General features: G+C 42.4%; 1 protein-coding gene across 1 annotated transcript in view; it reads left to right on the forward strand.

Moving 5' to 3' along the window:
* muc2.1 (mucin 2.1) overlaps positions 1 to 17,122 on the forward strand; it is a gene marked incomplete at its 5' end in the record, with an annotated part of 84,157 nt that overhangs the window by 14,885 nt on the left and 52,150 nt on the right. Inside the window, 14 exons of the mRNA XM_080772087.1 lie at positions 965 to 1,214; positions 2,001 to 2,012; positions 2,427 to 2,541; positions 3,479 to 3,566; positions 4,312 to 4,499; positions 6,086 to 6,314; positions 8,027 to 8,152; positions 9,059 to 9,196; positions 9,845 to 9,959; positions 10,460 to 10,610; positions 11,923 to 12,036; positions 12,717 to 12,786; positions 13,082 to 13,219; positions 14,102 to 14,266. Coding sequence (XP_080628213.1) covers positions 965 to 1,214; positions 2,001 to 2,012; positions 2,427 to 2,541; positions 3,479 to 3,566; positions 4,312 to 4,499; positions 6,086 to 6,314; positions 8,027 to 8,152; positions 9,059 to 9,196; positions 9,845 to 9,959; positions 10,460 to 10,610; positions 11,923 to 12,036; positions 12,717 to 12,786; positions 13,082 to 13,219; positions 14,102 to 14,266 — 1,899 coding nt within the window. The remainder of the gene's footprint in view (positions 1 to 964; positions 1,215 to 2,000; positions 2,013 to 2,426; positions 2,542 to 3,478; positions 3,567 to 4,311; positions 4,500 to 6,085; positions 6,315 to 8,026; positions 8,153 to 9,058; positions 9,197 to 9,844; positions 9,960 to 10,459; positions 10,611 to 11,922; positions 12,037 to 12,716; positions 12,787 to 13,081; positions 13,220 to 14,101; positions 14,267 to 17,122) is intronic.

Below are 17,122 nucleotides of genomic sequence, written 5' to 3' on the forward strand. Positions count from 1 at the left end.
TGTACGTTTTACTTGTACTTTGTAATTTTTACTTTTATACTTAAGTACATTTTTACACCGGGTACTTTTTGTACTTAAGTACATTTAATTTGAGGTACTTTTATACTTTTACTTAAGTAACTTTCTTAATGGGTACTTTGTACTTTTACTTAAGTAATTTTCAAGTAGAGAATCAGTACTTCTACTTAAGTAAAATATTTTTGTACTTTTTCCACCACTGCAATTATTTAATGTGATCCTGGGCTCTACACACCCTCCACCAACCTAGTCCCTATATATGGGGGACATGGGGAGAGCAACGGACTTGAACTCATGCTTCCTTCATGCCTGAGTGTCCAAGTTGCTCCTTTACACCTGACAGGGGGGAGTTTCACTGGTTGGACGTAGTGCGTGGAAGGAACCAGTTCCTTTCCCCTCCATCAGGCGCCCCGGCTGGCTAGGGGGAGGCGTTTTTTAACCTGGGCATTTCCCAGAATATAATTTTCAAGTGTTCCTTGTTCCTTCTTCCTTGTATTATTATTTTTACGTTGCTCCTCTGGTTACATTTGGTAATGTGACATATGGCTGAAAAAAGGCTGAGAGACACCTTTTGTTCATAGCACACACCCGATAAAAGACCATTGATTTGAAATATTGATGATGAGTTCAATAGAATCATTTAAATGCGATGCACATGTATATGTGACTTTGTTATAGACTAGTCTGACGTTACATTATGTGACTTTGTTATAGACTAGTCCGACGTTACATTATGTGACTTTGTTATAGACTAGTCCGACGTTACATTATGTGACTTTGTTATAGACTAGTCCGACGCTACATTATGTGACTTTGTTATAGACTAGTCCGACGCTACATTATGTGACTTTGTTATAGACTAGTCCGACGCTACATTATGTGACTTTGTTATAGACTAGTCTGACGCTACATTATGTGACTTTGTCCCCAACGTTGTGTCAAACAGCTCCTGACCACGTGAGCCGCATCTGCAGCGCGTGGGGCCGGCAGCACTACAAGACCTTCGACGGCTCCGTCTTCCGGTTCCCGGGCCAGTGTGAATACAACCTGGTGTCCGACTGCCACGCCGACGCCTATAACCAGCGCTTCTCGCTGCACGTCAGGAGGGGGCGCTCCCGAGTCCTCTACCTGCTGGGGGCCGTCGGCGACCTCACCTTCCGCATGTCCAACGACACCGTGAGCGTCGACGGAAAGCCGTGAGTTTGTTTGGAAGAAGCCGTTTCCGGTTCGAGGCTATTCGTATAGTTATAGATGACAACGTGGTACTGCTGTATACTACCCCATACTCCACCCATTCTGACCTGAGATCAGATTCATATACGAGGTTTCCACTGGACACACACTGGGTCTGATTAACCCATTCTGACCTGAGATCAGATTCTAAAAAATGTCAGTCGTTCTTCGATTTTTCAAAAAAATTGCAGATCTACAAGTTGTAGATCTGCTATTTTTCAATAGCTAAAGCATAACATGATGATAACACCCCGGTCAGAATGGGTTAAAGGAGAATTCCATGCTAGAAGGCTTTCTTACCTTTATTTGTACCTGTTACGTCCCCGACCAAAGAGGTCCAGGTGTTATTTTGTGCAAAAGTCCAATTATTGGCTATTTCCCCTACTATAAGCCTTCAATGGGGGTTGTTTTTTTTTGTGCTAATTCGCTTATTTTCATCGAAATAAGTAGTAAAGTGTTGCCGCTTGGGATACTATTTACATTATGAAGAGAGGATATATATACAACAAATATAGATTTTTGAGCGATGGAACTAAGTGAATTAGCATAACACCCCATAGCCCCATTACATTTATTCCAATTCAATGCGATTCATTGAGGGCTTATGGTAGGGGAAATAGCCAATAAGGAGCTTTTGCACAAAATAACACCTGGACCTCTTTGGTGGCGACGTAACAACTACAAAGAAAGGTAAGAAAGCCTTTTAGTGTGGAATTCTCCTTTAATATGACATTTTGTGTCTCCTACAGCATTGACTTGCCGTACTATGACGTTTTGTGTCTCCTACAGCATTGACTTGCCGTACTATTATAACTGTTGTGTGTCTCCTACAGCATTGACTTGCCGTACTATGACGTTTTGTGTCTCCTACAGCATTGACTTGCCGTACTATGACGTTTTGTGTCTCCTACAGCATTGACTTGCCGTACTATGACGTTTTGTGTCTCCTACAGCATTGACTTGCCGTACTATGACGTTTTGTGTCTCCTACAGCATTGACTTGCCGTACTATGACGTTTTGTGTCTCCTACAGCATTGACTTGCCGTGCTATGACATTTTGTGTCTCCTACAGCATTGACTTGACGTACTATTATAACTGTGTTTTGTGGTGTTTTGTGTCTCCTACAGCATTGACTTGCCGTACTAGTATAACTGTGTTTTGTGTCTCCTACAGCGTCGACCTGCCGTACTACGAGGGAGGAGTCCAACTGGAGAGAAGTGCAGTTTACACCAAACTTCAGGCCAGAGCTGGAATCACCATCATGTGGAACGGAGACGATGCTGTCATGGTACTTAAACTTAAACCCATTCTGACCTGAGATCAGATTCTAAAAAATGTTCTTCTACATCCTGACAGTTTTCCATTCTGACCTGAGATCAGATTCTAAAAATGTCTTCTACATCCTGACAGTTCTGATTCTGACCTGAGATCAGATTCTAAAAATGTCTTCTACATCCTGACAGTTCTCATTCTGACCTGAGATCAGATTCTAAAAAATGTTCTTCTACATCCTGACAGTTTTCCATTCTGACCTGAGATCAGATTCTAAAAAATGTCTTCTACATCCTGACAGTTTTCCATTCTGACCTGAGATCAGATTCTAAAAATGTTCTTCTACATCCTGACAGTTTTCCATTCTGACCTGAGATCAGATTCTAAAAATGTTCTTCTACATCCTGACAGTTTTCATTCTGACCTGAGATCAGATTCTAAAAATGTTCTTCTACATCCTGACAGTTTTCATTCTGACCTGAGATCAGATTCTAAAAATGTTCTTCTACATCCTGACAGTTTTCATTCTGACCTGAGATCAGATTCTAAAAAATGTTCTTCTACATCCTGACAGTTTTCCATTCTGACCTGAGATCAGATTCTAAAAAATGTCTTCTACATCCTGACAGTTTACCATTCTGACCTGAGATCAGATTCTATAAAAATGTCTTCTACATCCTGACAGTTTTCATTCTGACCTGAGATCAGATTCTAAAAAATGTTCTTCTACATCCTGACAGTTTTCCATTCTGACCTGAGATCAGATTCTATAAAAATGTCTTCCATGTCAGTCGCTCTTCGATTTTTCAAAGATAGTAGACCTACAAGCTCGTAGCGCGCCACTCGGTGGCGCGCTACGAGCTTGTAGATCTGCTATTTTTCAATAGCTAAAGCATGACATAATGAACACGTTATTATAACGTATATGTAACGTGTCTGTACTGTACTTGTAGGTGGAACTGGATCCAGAGTTTGCTAACCGTACCTGTGGTCTGTGTGGAGACTTCAACGGCGTGGTCGACAATGAGTTCATTCACAAAGGTGTGTGTGTGTGTGTGTGTGTGTGTGTGTGTGTGTGTGTGTGTGTGTGTGTGCGTGTGTGCGTGTGTGTGTGTGTGTGTGTGCGTGTGTGTGTGTGTGTGTGTGTGCGTGTGCGTGTGCGTGTGTGTGTGTGTGCGTGTGCGTGCGTGCGTGCGTGCGTGCGTTAGGTGTTAGGTAGAGGATACAGCAGAGATATGTACCGTAAACACATAATACACATTGAGGTTAGATTTATGTAAATCTTGCAGACATATAGATATATTATTCATATTCCTACTGTAGACATATAGATATATTATTCATATTCCTACTGTAGACCTATATCTATATATGTTTTTGTTATTTTATTTGTTTATTTGGATTTGGATTTTATTTCTCTTCCTGGGGCTCCACACATAAAATGCATTACAATTACCTCATATTAAATACATTTTACACAAGACTGTAAGAAAAACAAAATACAACTAAATATAAAACAAGTGATTAATAACTATAACATCGCCATCCATGAATACAATTTCAGTTTGAGTGTAGCCTATACCGTTCAGTATGAAAGGCTTTAAACGGTGTTCAATGACCATCATCAAGTAAAGTGACATGAGATATTTCTTTAACTTAATTTTTTTTAAATCTGATTTACTTGTCCTATAGATATATTATTCATGTTCCTGCTGCAGATATGTAGATATATTATTCATATTCCTACTGCAGACATATAGATATATAATTCATATTCCTGCTGCAGACCGTAGGCTCCCTCCAGTAGAGTTCGGTAACAGGCAGAGGGTGCATCGCGCTGACGATGAGTGTGAAGACCCTTCTGAGGAGGAAGACGAGACGGAGGCCCTCCGTCTCGTCTCGTCGGAGACCCTCCGTCTCGAGGGTCTCCACGTGGAGACCCTCCACGTGGCCGCGGACCCCTGCCAGGAGTTTGTGAGTATCCGTGTTTGTTGTTGTTGTTGTTGTTGTTGTTGTTGTTGTTGTTTTTGGGCAGCGGATTTTGAATTATAGTTTTAGTCATTATAATAATTAAGTCTCTTGAATAGTTTTCATTTGTAGTAATTTTTAGTAAATTTTAGTCACATTTTACTAGTCACCCGGAATGTTTTAGTGTTTTACCCTAGTTTTCAGTCGACTAAATGTCATGAGATTTTAGTCGACTGAATCTACAGTTGGTTTTAGTCGAACAAAATGTGTTTTGGCGGTCTCTTGATGCCGTCGTAATGGCATTTTTTCACTTGTTGAAAATAGCCGATCTACAAGCGAGTGTAAAATGACTCATACTGGATCTCTTGTCCACTAGTCCCTTCCTGACATTTTAGTCTAGTTTTCATTTGTTGACGAAATTGTCAATACATTTAGTCTTAGTTTTAGTCATCGTAGCTTAGTTTTTATTTAGTTTCCACTTAGTTTTTTAGTCGACGAAAACAACACTGGTGACTATCCGCTTCAACCACACACTCTGAGGTTTAATATGTAGTATACAGTATTCAATCGGTGTTGTTTTGTGTTGACAGCAAATTGACAGCTATTTTAGTTTTAGTCATAGTCTCTTGTTTTAGTCACATTTACTTTAGTCACCTGGAATGTTTTAGTGTTAGTCTAGTTTTAGTCGACTAAGGTGTGTTTTGGCGGGCCTTGATGCCGTCGTAATGACTGATTTTACACTTGCTGAAAATAGATAGATCTACAAGCTCACAACGCTTTGTAAAATGACTCATACTGGATGTCTTGTCCACTAGTCCCTTCCTGACATTTTAGTTTTTTTTTAATTTTTTTTGACGAAATTGTCAATACATTTAGTCTTAGTTTTAGTCATCATAGCTTAGTTTTTATTTAGTTTCCATTTAGTTTTCGTCAGTGGAAAAGGGTAGTCGACGAAAAAACTTCGACTTAGTTTTAGTCGACGAAAACATTTCCACGTAGTTTTAGTCGATGAAAACAACACTGGTGAGTATCCGCTTCAACCACACACTCTGAGGTTTAATATGTAGTATACAGTATTCAATCAGTGTTGTTTTTGACAGCACATTTCTATTTTAGTTTTAGTCTTAGGTCTGTATTTTGCGTGTCTTAAAGGTAGAGTCAGTGATTTCACTTAATTCAAATATCACTTATTTTTTTGTTTTGTTGTGATAATCCTCTCTACTATAGAGTGTGCTGACCATATAAGGAGTTCCTCCCTGTCCCCCAGTTAACCCCTGGGGGTCAAAAAACCTTAGGTTTCGTTTTTGTTCTCTATCCTGATTGGATGAAAGCTTGTGTCCCAAGGCAAAAACTAAACCTAAGGGTTTTTGACTGAAATCACTGACACCCCCTTTAAGTACCAGCTCTTATTCCCTAACTTGAGTAAACTAAAGACCTGGAGGCGTGATCAATGCTCTTTGGCCACTCAGAATAGCCAAAGATCATTGATCACGCATTGATACACGCCTACTCTCTCTCTCTCTCTCTCTCTCTCTCTCTCTCTCTCTGTCTCTCTCTCTCTCTCTCCCTCTCTCTCTCTCTCTCTCTCTCAGCGAGGTGTGTGTGAGCGGCTGCTGTCCTCTGAGTCGTGGAGGCCTTGCAGATCGGTGCTGAGCGCCGAGCCCTACGTCCACGCGTGCGTGCAGGACATGTGTGCGTGCGCGGAGAGCAACAGCGCCGCCCGGAGGCAGGGCTGTGTGTGTGACACGCTGGGGGAGTACTCCCGCCAGTGCTCCCACGCGGGCGGACAGCCGGGCAACTGGAGGACCGACGGCTTCTGTGGTGAGTTGCGGAGTGTTGTTTTCGTCGACTGAAACTAAGACTAAATGGACAATTTCGTCAAGAAATAAAAACTAGACTAAAATGTTAGGAAGGGACTAGTGGACAAGAGAATCCAGTAAAAGTAATTTCTATTTGCTGAAAATAGCAGATCTACAAGCTCACAACGCGTCGCGCTGCGACACGTTGTGAGCTTGTAGATCGGCTATTTTCAGCAAGTGTGAAAACAGTCCTTACGACGGCATCAATGCCCCACCAAAACAGTCGACATTTAGTCGACTAACACTATCACATTCCAGGTGACTAAAATGTGACTAAAACTACAGTAACAACACTGGTGAGTTGAGGCCCGTTCATAGTCTGGATCTTCTGTGGTGAGGTGACCACCGGAGCTGAAAAAACGTTGAGGGGTGGTGAGTAAAAACAGAGAGAAGGGCTGGAGCGGTGGTTTGCTCTTCACCGCGGCTCGGTGAATTTCACCCGTGTTTATAGTGTGATGAAAATATCCCATACAACCACAATGCACACTTTTTCTTCACTGGACCATTCTCACATGTCTTAGGAATGGTGGACCAAAGGAGAAGTTCCCAACTTAATTTATCTTTCTTTAGGAATATTTCTTAAATACTATGCATGTTTTTCACCGATTTTGACATGATAGAGCCCCCCCTCCATGAAATCACCTTTTAGTTTTTTTTTGTTGTGAAAAGTCATGATGAAATATTGAAGAAGTGAGGAGTTGCCATGCCATTGCTATTGGGGCCGGGACTTTAACGCGTTAATCGAGATTAATCATATCTTAATTAACTACAGAAAAATGTATCGCGATTAACTACAGATAAATTAATCGCACCTTTTTGTTTCCCCCATAATAAAGTTGTTTTTATTTGTTTTCTCATGCCCAGCCATGTAAAGCACATTTGAGTATTCATATACACACTGAAGACACTTTATACAGGCACTTGCTGCCTATATATATCACCTGCCTATACATCACTGTTGGGATAAAAGGCATGTTTCTATGGAGTTGTGTGCACTGGAAATAATAAAAAGTCCCCCCATTCTGTGTTGCCTATAGAACTGGAGGTCTGAAAAAAACAGTAACATTACGAAGTACTATTTTTGTGATGTCACTGAGATGTACTTCATAATGTTACAGATTTTTTTCAGACCTCCAGTTCTAGGCAACACAGAATGGGGGAGGACTTTCTTATTATATCCACACAACAACTCTAAGGTATATTAATGACAGTAAAATGTTGAAAATGAGTGGAATCCAGTAGTCACTAATTCACTGGGATACCAAAAACATCTGAAAAAAAAGGTTTCTCACTGTTCTCGGGTTGAATATTGATATGCGATTAAAATGCAATTAATCGAGATTAATTAACTACAAAGCCTCTGATTAATTATATATTTTATTGTATCGAGTCCCAGCTCTAATCGCTATACTTCAGTATATTTTGATGAGAAATATTTCCTTATGGAATATTTTACATAATACACCCGAATTATACTAAATGTGTGTGTGTGTGTGTGTGTGTGTGTGTGTGTGTGTGTGTGTGTGTGTGTGTGTGTGTGTGTGTGTGTCTGTGTCTGTGTCTGTGTCTGTGTGTGTGTGTGTGTGTGTGTGTGTGTGTGTGTGTGTGTGTGTGTGTGTGTGTGTGTGTGTGTGTGTGTGTGTGCGTGCGTGCGTGCGTGTGTGCGTTTCACAGCGAGACAGTGTCCGTTCAACATGCTGTACCAGGAGAGCGGCTCGCCGTGCATGGACACGTGCACGCACTCAGACACCAGTTCACTGTGTGAGGAGCACAAGATGGATGGGTGCTTCTGTCCTGCAGGTTAGCACGCACGCACGCACACACACACACACGCACACACACACACACACACACACACATTTAACATCTTTATTTGTATTCACATTTTACAAGAACATTCTTGAACACAAACAATAGTGAATGCGCACACTTGAGAAAACTCTACAACAAGTGCTTCAGGATACAGATCACGGGTACAGAAAAGCATCTCCTTCTCCATATATGGTCGACTGCCAATTATTGCAGACACTGAACAGAATTCTGCCGATGCCTGATCAGCTCTCGGCTTATTTGGGCATGCCTGCAATCTGCAGGCCCCTCACCACTGATTTATGGACATTACCGAGGCTTCCAAATATGAACACAAGTATAGTTTACATCTGTAGCCAAGCTGTATAATAGCATCCTTAAGACGCTGGTACTTATAAGCACCTCGGTAGCCTCTTCCAGACTGTACGGTCAAAATGTACATGATGCCACTTCCAAAATGGTCTTTTTGACTTTATATGATGTTTTTGCATAGTATTGCATATTTGATTAATTTAGTACAAAGGCCTTATTCTATGCGAGCAGACCGTGTATCCTATATTGTACTTTCATGTACTTTTTTGAATAGTATTCAATCAATCAATTTCGCACGCACGCACACACACACACACGCACGCACGCACACACACACACACACACACACGCACGCACGCACGCACGCACACACACACACACACACACACACACAATGAGGGAAGAAACGTGCGCACATGGCAACACCACACAGGAAACTGCAGGGTTTTATAATGTATTATGTAATAAATAATGTTTATGAATATGAATCCATAACAGGGACAGTGTTGGACGACATCTCTCACTCCGGCTGTATCCTCCAGTCTGAATGTCAGTGTAATGTTTATGAATATGAATCCATAACAGGGACAGTGTTGGACGACATCTCTCACTCCGGCTGTATCCTCCAGTCTGAATGTCAGTGTAATGTTTATGAATATGAATCCATAACAGGGACAGTGTTGGACGACATCTCTAACTCCGGCTGTATCCCCCAGTCTGAATGTCAGTGTAATGTTTATGTTTATGAATCCATAACAGGGACAGTGATGGACGACATATCTCACTCCGGCTGTATCCTCCAGTCTGAATGTCAGTGTAATGTTTATGAATATGAATCCATAACAGGGACAGTGATGGATGACATCTCTAACTCCGGCTGTATCCCCCAGTCTGAATGTCAGTGTAATGTTTATGAATATGAATCCATAACAGGGACAGTGATGGATGACATCTCTAACTCCGGCTGTATCCCCCAGTCTGAATGTCAGTGTAATGTTTATGAATATGAATCCATAACAGGGACAGTGATGGATGACATCTCTAACTCCGGCTGTATCCCCCAGTCTGAATGTCAGTGTAATGTTTATGAATATGAATCCATAACAGGGACAGTGATGGATGACATCTCTAACTCCGGCTGTATCCCCCAGTCTGAATGTCAGTGTAATGTTTATGAATATGAATCCATAACAGGGACAGTGATGGACGACATATCTCACTCCGGCTGTATCCCCCAGTCTGAATGTCAGTGTTAATATTTATGAATATGAATCCATAACAGGGACAGTGATGGATGACATCTCTAACTCCGGCTGTATCCTCCAGTCTGAATGTCAGTGTTAATGTTTTATGTTTATTAATCTATAACAGGGACAGTGATGGATGACATCTCTAACTCCGGCTGTATCCTCCAGTCTGAATGTCAGTGCAAACACGACAAAATCTACAACCCCGGCCAGGTCTTCCAGACGGACAGAGAGCGATGGTATGGTCAACGTTACACAATAACACACATTGTGTGTAATTATTATAAATGCGTGTTGTGAGTGACTAGTCTGTTTAAACCCATTAATACCGGGAAAGCTGTGTCATTATATACTTTGGATTTTCAGAAAATAGCAGATATCTATTTTAACAATTGTAAAGTTGGTCACGTGGCCAAAAGATGTGCACCCCAGCCTTAGGAATCTGGAGGCCCGTTCAAGATCAAATATGAGGCCCCCATATATATATATATAAGTATAGAATACTTAGTCTGTTGATACAGCTGTACTGATACAAATAGTTTTGACTGTTCAATATTACTCTCAACAATTACGCAGCAACAACAATATATATATATATAAACATATGGTTCATATTTCAGTACATGATCTGAGGACAGAGATAGTAATATATATATATAAATATATGGTTCATATTTCAGTACATGCTCTGAGGGCAGATACAGTAATATAATATAATAACATAATGTTCATATTCCAGTACCTGCTCTCAGGGCAGCTGGTCCTGTAAGAGCCTCCCCAGTCCTTCCACCTGCTCCATCGAGGAAGGCTCGCATTTCACCTCCTTCGATGGGAAGACCTTCACCTTCCACGGAGACTGTTACTACACCATGGTCAGGGTGGACCCTAAGGTACAAATATCTACCATTCACTGGCCAGGATGGACCCTAAGGTACAAATATCTACCATTCACTGGTCAGGATGGACCCTAAGGTACAAATATATACCATTCACTGGTCAGGGTGGACCCTAAGGTACAAATATCTACCATTCACTGGTCAGGGTGGACCCTAAGGTACAAATATCTACCATTCGCTGGTCATTCTGCCGACACCACCAGGGACGTGCAAAGAGTGTCAGAGAGGCAGGGAGGGCACTTTTGGACAAAGAAAATAGCGAAAAACAGCAGATCTACAAGCTCTCAACGCGTCGCTCTGCGACGCGTTGAGAGCTTGTTGATCAGCTGTTTTGCTGTTTCTCTGCAAGACATTATACTCCATAAGCCATATCTCCAAAACCGGTGGGTCAAACTGAACAACCAATATGTAAATTAGAAGCTATATGATTCCCTGCTTTCATATCATGACATGAAAAAAAGGAAAATTCAACAAAAAGTGTGCAGTGAGCAGTGAGCAGTGAGCAGTGGGCAGTGAGCAGTGAGCAGTGAGCAGTGAGCAGTGAGCAGTGTGCAGTGAGCAGTGGGCAGTGAGCAGTGTGCAGTGTGCAGTGAGCAGTGAGCAGTGAGCAGTGTGCAGTGAGCAGTGTGCAGTGAGCAGTGAGCAGTGAGCAGTGGGCAGTGGGCAGTGGGCAGTGAGCAGTGAGCAGTGTGCAGTGAGCAGTGGGCAGTGTGCAGTGAGCAGTGAGCAGTGGGCAGTGTGCAGTGTGCAGTGAGCAGTGAGCAGTGTGCAGTGAGCAGTGTGCAGTGGGCAGTGTGCAGTGAGCAGTGAGCAGTGTGCAGTGGGCAGTGTGCAGTGAGCAGTGGGCAGTGGGCAGTGGGCAGTGAGCAGTGGGCAGTGGGCAGTGAGCAGTGGGCAGTGGGCAGTGGGCAGTGAGCAGCGTGCAGTGAGCAGCAGTGAGCAGTGGGCAGTGAGCAGTGAGCAGTGTATTCAGTGTATTCAGCTCGTCCTTCATCGTGTAAAAAATTATCCCACGATTTTGTAACCCAGTTTTCTTTTCACCCAGTGCCAATTATATAATGTAATCCTGGGCGCTACACTTCCTCTGCCAACCTCGGGGGGCAGCGGACTGACCTCATGCCTCCTTCTATGCATGAGGAGTCCAAGCTGCTTCTTTTCACCTGACAAGAGGGGAATTTCCCCGGCCGGACGTAGCGCGTGGAAGGGACACGTTATTCCCGACCAGTTCCTTTCCCCTCCATCAGGCGCCCCGGCTGGCCAGGGGGAGGCAGTTTCACTTCATCGTGTTCTGTGTGTGTGTTTTCAGGACTCCACCAGTCCCAGGTTCACCGTTCTGGTCCAGTTGGTTCCGTGTGTGAACTCAGAGTTTGACACGTGCCTGAAGACCGTCAGCATCCTGCTGAACAACGACAGGAACAACGTAAGCATCTTTCATCTTTCATCTGTAATAATTCACTATGATCACCAGACAGTAGCAGTCTTTGTATCTGTAATAATTCACTATGATCACCAGACAGTAGCAGTCTTTGTATCTGTAATAATTCACTATGATCACCAGACAGTAGCAGTCTTTGTATCTGTAATAATTCACTATATGATCACCAGACAGTAGCAGTCTTTCATCTGTAATAATTCACTATGATCACCAGACAGTAGCAGTCTTTGTATCTGTAATAATTCACTATGATCACCAGACAGTAGCAGTCTTTGTATCTGTAATAATTCACTATATGATCACCAGACAGTAGCAGTCTTTGTATCTGTAATAATTCACTATGATCACCAGACAGTAGCAGTCTTTGTATCTGTAATAATTCACTATGATCACCAGACAGTAGCAGGATATGTGACTCTCTTTTGTAATAGTTCGGGAGAGGAGAAAAACTATATTTTTTTATCCAAAATGAGTTAATAGCAGACTCTTCACATACCTGAGCATGTCTGAATTAAATGTCAGGGCTGAAATTGACTTGTAAATTAAGAAATAAATGCTTAAACATGTAGGGACCATTCTGCATTTCAAGGGACAGTTGGCTAACTCTCTCTGTAATATGTCAGTATATAATAACACAAGACAGTTCTATTTTGTCTTGATTGCAGGTGTTGACGTTTAAAGCTGACGGCAGTGTGAAACACAACGCGCAGAGCATCAAACTGCCCTACCATACAGGTGGGATATATCATCATGGATTCATTCTGTCGCGCACTGCAGCAGTGGTTCCCTATGGAGACACGAAGGAGGACTCTACGTGTCTCCATAGGGAACCACTGCTGGTCATCAAAGTATTGGCTTAGGCAATGCAACAAAAATAAAATAAATAAATAAAATGAAATCCATAAATTCAAGTATCCATGGGGCTCATATTTGTATTCATATTTCTTATTTCATAATTACTATTTTAATTCATAATTCATAATTCATTCATAATAACTGTTTTAATTCATAAGCGTATCTTTGTGTGTAGGTGACATCACTGTCTTCCAGGCCTCCTCCTTCCACATCTTGCTCCAGACCAGTTTTGGGTTGCAGATGCAGGTGCAGCTTGTCCCCGTACTGCAGCTCTATCTGACCCTGGATCAGTCTCACAAGACCAAGACCACTGGTGAGAATTCACTTTATCTCTCGGTGCGTGCGTGTTATGTGTGCGTGCGTGTGTGTGTGTGTGTGCGTGCGTGCGTGCCATCAGTCTAAAGGCTCATACATAGTCTGGATTTTCGGTGGTGGGGTGACCACCGAACATGACGTCACTGAGCCGCGGTGAAGAGCAAACCACCGCCACCGCTCCAGCCCGCGCGAGTTCAACGGCTGCGCGTTCATGTGTTTATTAAGGGCCACTCACCATTGCAATCCATCCCAGAATGCACTCTGTTCCTACCCGGAAGGAGGAGTGAAATCGCCTCCTGCACTTTTGAGCAACTTAATGCAAGTGGACGGAAGGAGAACTCGGGTGTCTTCTCTATTCATATTTAACCCATTCTGAACGGGAACCCATTTTGGTGTTAGCATCATGTTATGCTTTAGCTATTGAAAAATAGCAGATCTACAAGCTCATAGCGCGCCACCGAGTGGCGCGCTACGAGCTTGTAGGTCTGCTATTTTTGAAAAATCGAAGAACGACTTACATTTGTAGAATCTGATCTCAGGTCAGAATGGGTTAATCAGACCAGTGTGTGTCCAGTGGAAACCTCGTATGAATCTGATCTCAGGTCAGAATGGGTTAATCAGACCAGTGTGTGTCCAGTGGAAACCTCGTATGAATCGGATCTCAGGTCAGAATGGGATATACTCTAAGGTCCCGCCAGAGATGCAACTCTAGTTTCAGGGTTAACTGGTGTGTGAACTACAACACGGCGCTGGGTGATGACATCACAGTGGTTGTGTAACTTGCAGGCTTTGTGGTTTCAGGTCTCTGTGGGAACTACAACGCGGCTGCTGGGTGATGACATCACAGTGGTTGTGTAACTTGTAGGCTGTGTGGTTTCAGGTCTGTGTGGGAACTACAACGCGGCGCTGGGTGATGACATGAAGAGCCCCCAGGGTCTGGTGGAGGGCACCGCCTCCTCCTTCGCCAACTCCTGGAAGAGCAGCCCGACCTGTCCAGACCGACCCGACAGGCTGGACGACCCGTGTGCCATCAGCACGGACAACGGTACAGAACACGTTGTGACAACCTGGCGTATTTCCCCGCATCGAGACTGGGCTCACTTATTTCCTGGACTACAATTCCCATAATGCTTTGGTGCACTGCTCCTCCTTGTGGATAGGAGGAGGGCTACTTAACATGTAGTCCAGGAAGTGAGTGAGCCCGGTGTCCATGACATCAGAGACACTGCATGGGGCTCACTGCTGAAATCTAAAATATCTAAAACCACATATTACACACACAAAGACCCCCAGGAAAGTGTTCTGAATCTTATTTACGTCATTAACATATATTATTTTGCTAAATGGAGTGTTAAAGTTTCCCTTTAACAGTCGGTGGTGAGCACACACGGTCACGCACACAAACATGTCGACTTCCATGTTGAGACAGAGTTTGGCTCTGGTCCCAGCCAGGCGTTATTTGTCTATATTGGGCCCTACTGGCAACTATACTGGCGATAGACAGGAGGCGATAGTCGAAACGTGAGGCGGAGGAACGCCGTTCGAAAAACATGAAACTATGTTATCTTTTGGAACGACATCCTTCCGGCGATATAGCCAATCAAATGTAAAATTATGTCGATCGCGATGCGGTGAAAATTCACAAATCAGAACCGGACATTTATGTATAGACGGCACTATAATTGTATTGTATGTAGTCATAGCACGTCATAGTATACATATCTATAGCATAGTATAGTATATATGTATAGTTTCATTATATAGATATTCCACTGTTACTTTCTTATAGCTTACGCATGTTTCGTGATAAATGCTTTTCATGTGATGTATTCCCATGCTTTTTTGTTCTTGCTTAATGTAAGTCGCTCTGGATTAAGAGCGTCTGCTAAATGCCTAAATTGTAAATTGTAAATTGACATTGGATGTTTAGTTCAGAACCATGCGGACAGCGCTCATAGTTTCAGAGATAATAACAGCCTAAAGAAGATCCTACTTTTAACCCATTCTGACCGGGCACCCCTTTTGGTGTCCGCATCATGTTATGCTTTACCTATTGAAAAATAGCAGATCTACAAGCTCATATCGCGCCACCGAGTGGCGCGATACGAGCTTGTAGGTCTGCTATTTTTGAAAAATTCGAAGAACGACTGACATTTTTAGAATCTGATCTCAGGTCAGAATGGGTTAATCAGACCAGTGTGTGTCCCGTGGAAACCTCGTATGAAACTGATCTCAGGTCAGAATGGGTTAATGGGACGCGCGCACGGCTCCTGGTACTGCAGGGCGCGACAAAGGCGTAACCGTTTGATGTTGATATGAAGCGGTAAAATATGCCATATGTCAAATATCATCCATTTACAATTTAGGAAATCAATGGTAAATGGGTGCATTTATATAGCGCCTTTATCCAAGGCGCTTTACATAGATTGTTGCATTACATTCACCCATTCAACACACCTTTACATAGATTGTTGCATTTCATTCACCCATTCACACACCTTTACATAGATTGTTGCATTACATTCACCCATTCACACACCTTTACATAGATTGTGCATTACATTCACCCATTCACACACCTTTACATAGATTGTTGCATTACATTCACCCATTCACACACCTTTACATAGATTGTTGCATTTCATTCACCCATTCACACACCTTTACATAGATTGTTGCATTACATTCACCCATTCACACACCTTTACATAGATTGTGGCATTCCATTCACCCATTCACACACCTTTACATAGATTGTTGCATTACATTCACCCATTCACACACCTTTACATAGATTGTTGCATTACATTCACCCATTCACACACCTTTACATAGATGGTGCATTACACATTCACCCATTCACACACCTTTACATAGATTGTTGCATTCCATTCACCCATTCACACACCTTTACATAGATTGTTGCATTTCATTCACCCATTCACACACCTTTACATAGATTGTTGCATTACATTCACCCATTCACACACCTTTACATAGATTGTGGCATTCCATTCACCCATTCACACACCTTTACATAGATTGTGCATTACATTCACCCATTCACACACCTTTACATAGATTGTGGCATTCCATTCACCCATTCACACACCTTTACATAGATTGTGCATTACATTCACCCATTCACACACCTTTACATAGATTGTTGCATTCCATTCACCCATTCACACACCTTTACATAGATTGTTGCATTCCATTCACACATTCACACACCTTTACATAGATGGTGCATTACATTCACCCATTCACACACCTTTACATAGATTGTTGCATTCCATTCACCCATTCACACACCTTTACATAGATTGTGCATTACATTCACCCATTCACACACCTTTACATAGATTGTTGCATTCCATTCACCCATTCACACACCTTTACATAGATTGTTGCATTCCATTCACACATTCACACACCTTTACATAGATGGTGCATTTCATTCACCCATTCACACACCTTTACATAGATTGTTGCATTCCATTCACCCATTCACACACCTTTACATAGATTGTTGCATTTCATTCACCCATTCACACACCTTTACATAGATTGTTGCATTACATTCACCCATTCACACACCTTTACATAGATTGTTGCATTACATTCACCCATTCACACACCTTTACATAGATTGTTGCATTACATTCACCCATTCACACACCTTTACATAGATTGTTGCATTACATTCACCCATTCACACACCTTTACATAGATTGTTGCATTACATTCACCCATTCACACACCTTTACATAGATTGTGCATTACATTCACCCATTCACACACCTTTACATAGACTGTGCATTACATTCACCCATTCACACACCTTTACATAGACTGTGCATTACATTCACCCATTCACACACCTTTACATAGATTGTTG

Source organism: Protomyctophum bolini (genome assembly GCF_963924005.1).
Source record: "Protomyctophum bolini genome assembly, chromosome: 9".
NCBI classification, from domain to species: domain Eukaryota; kingdom Metazoa; phylum Chordata; class Actinopteri; order Myctophiformes; family Myctophidae; genus Protomyctophum; species Protomyctophum bolini.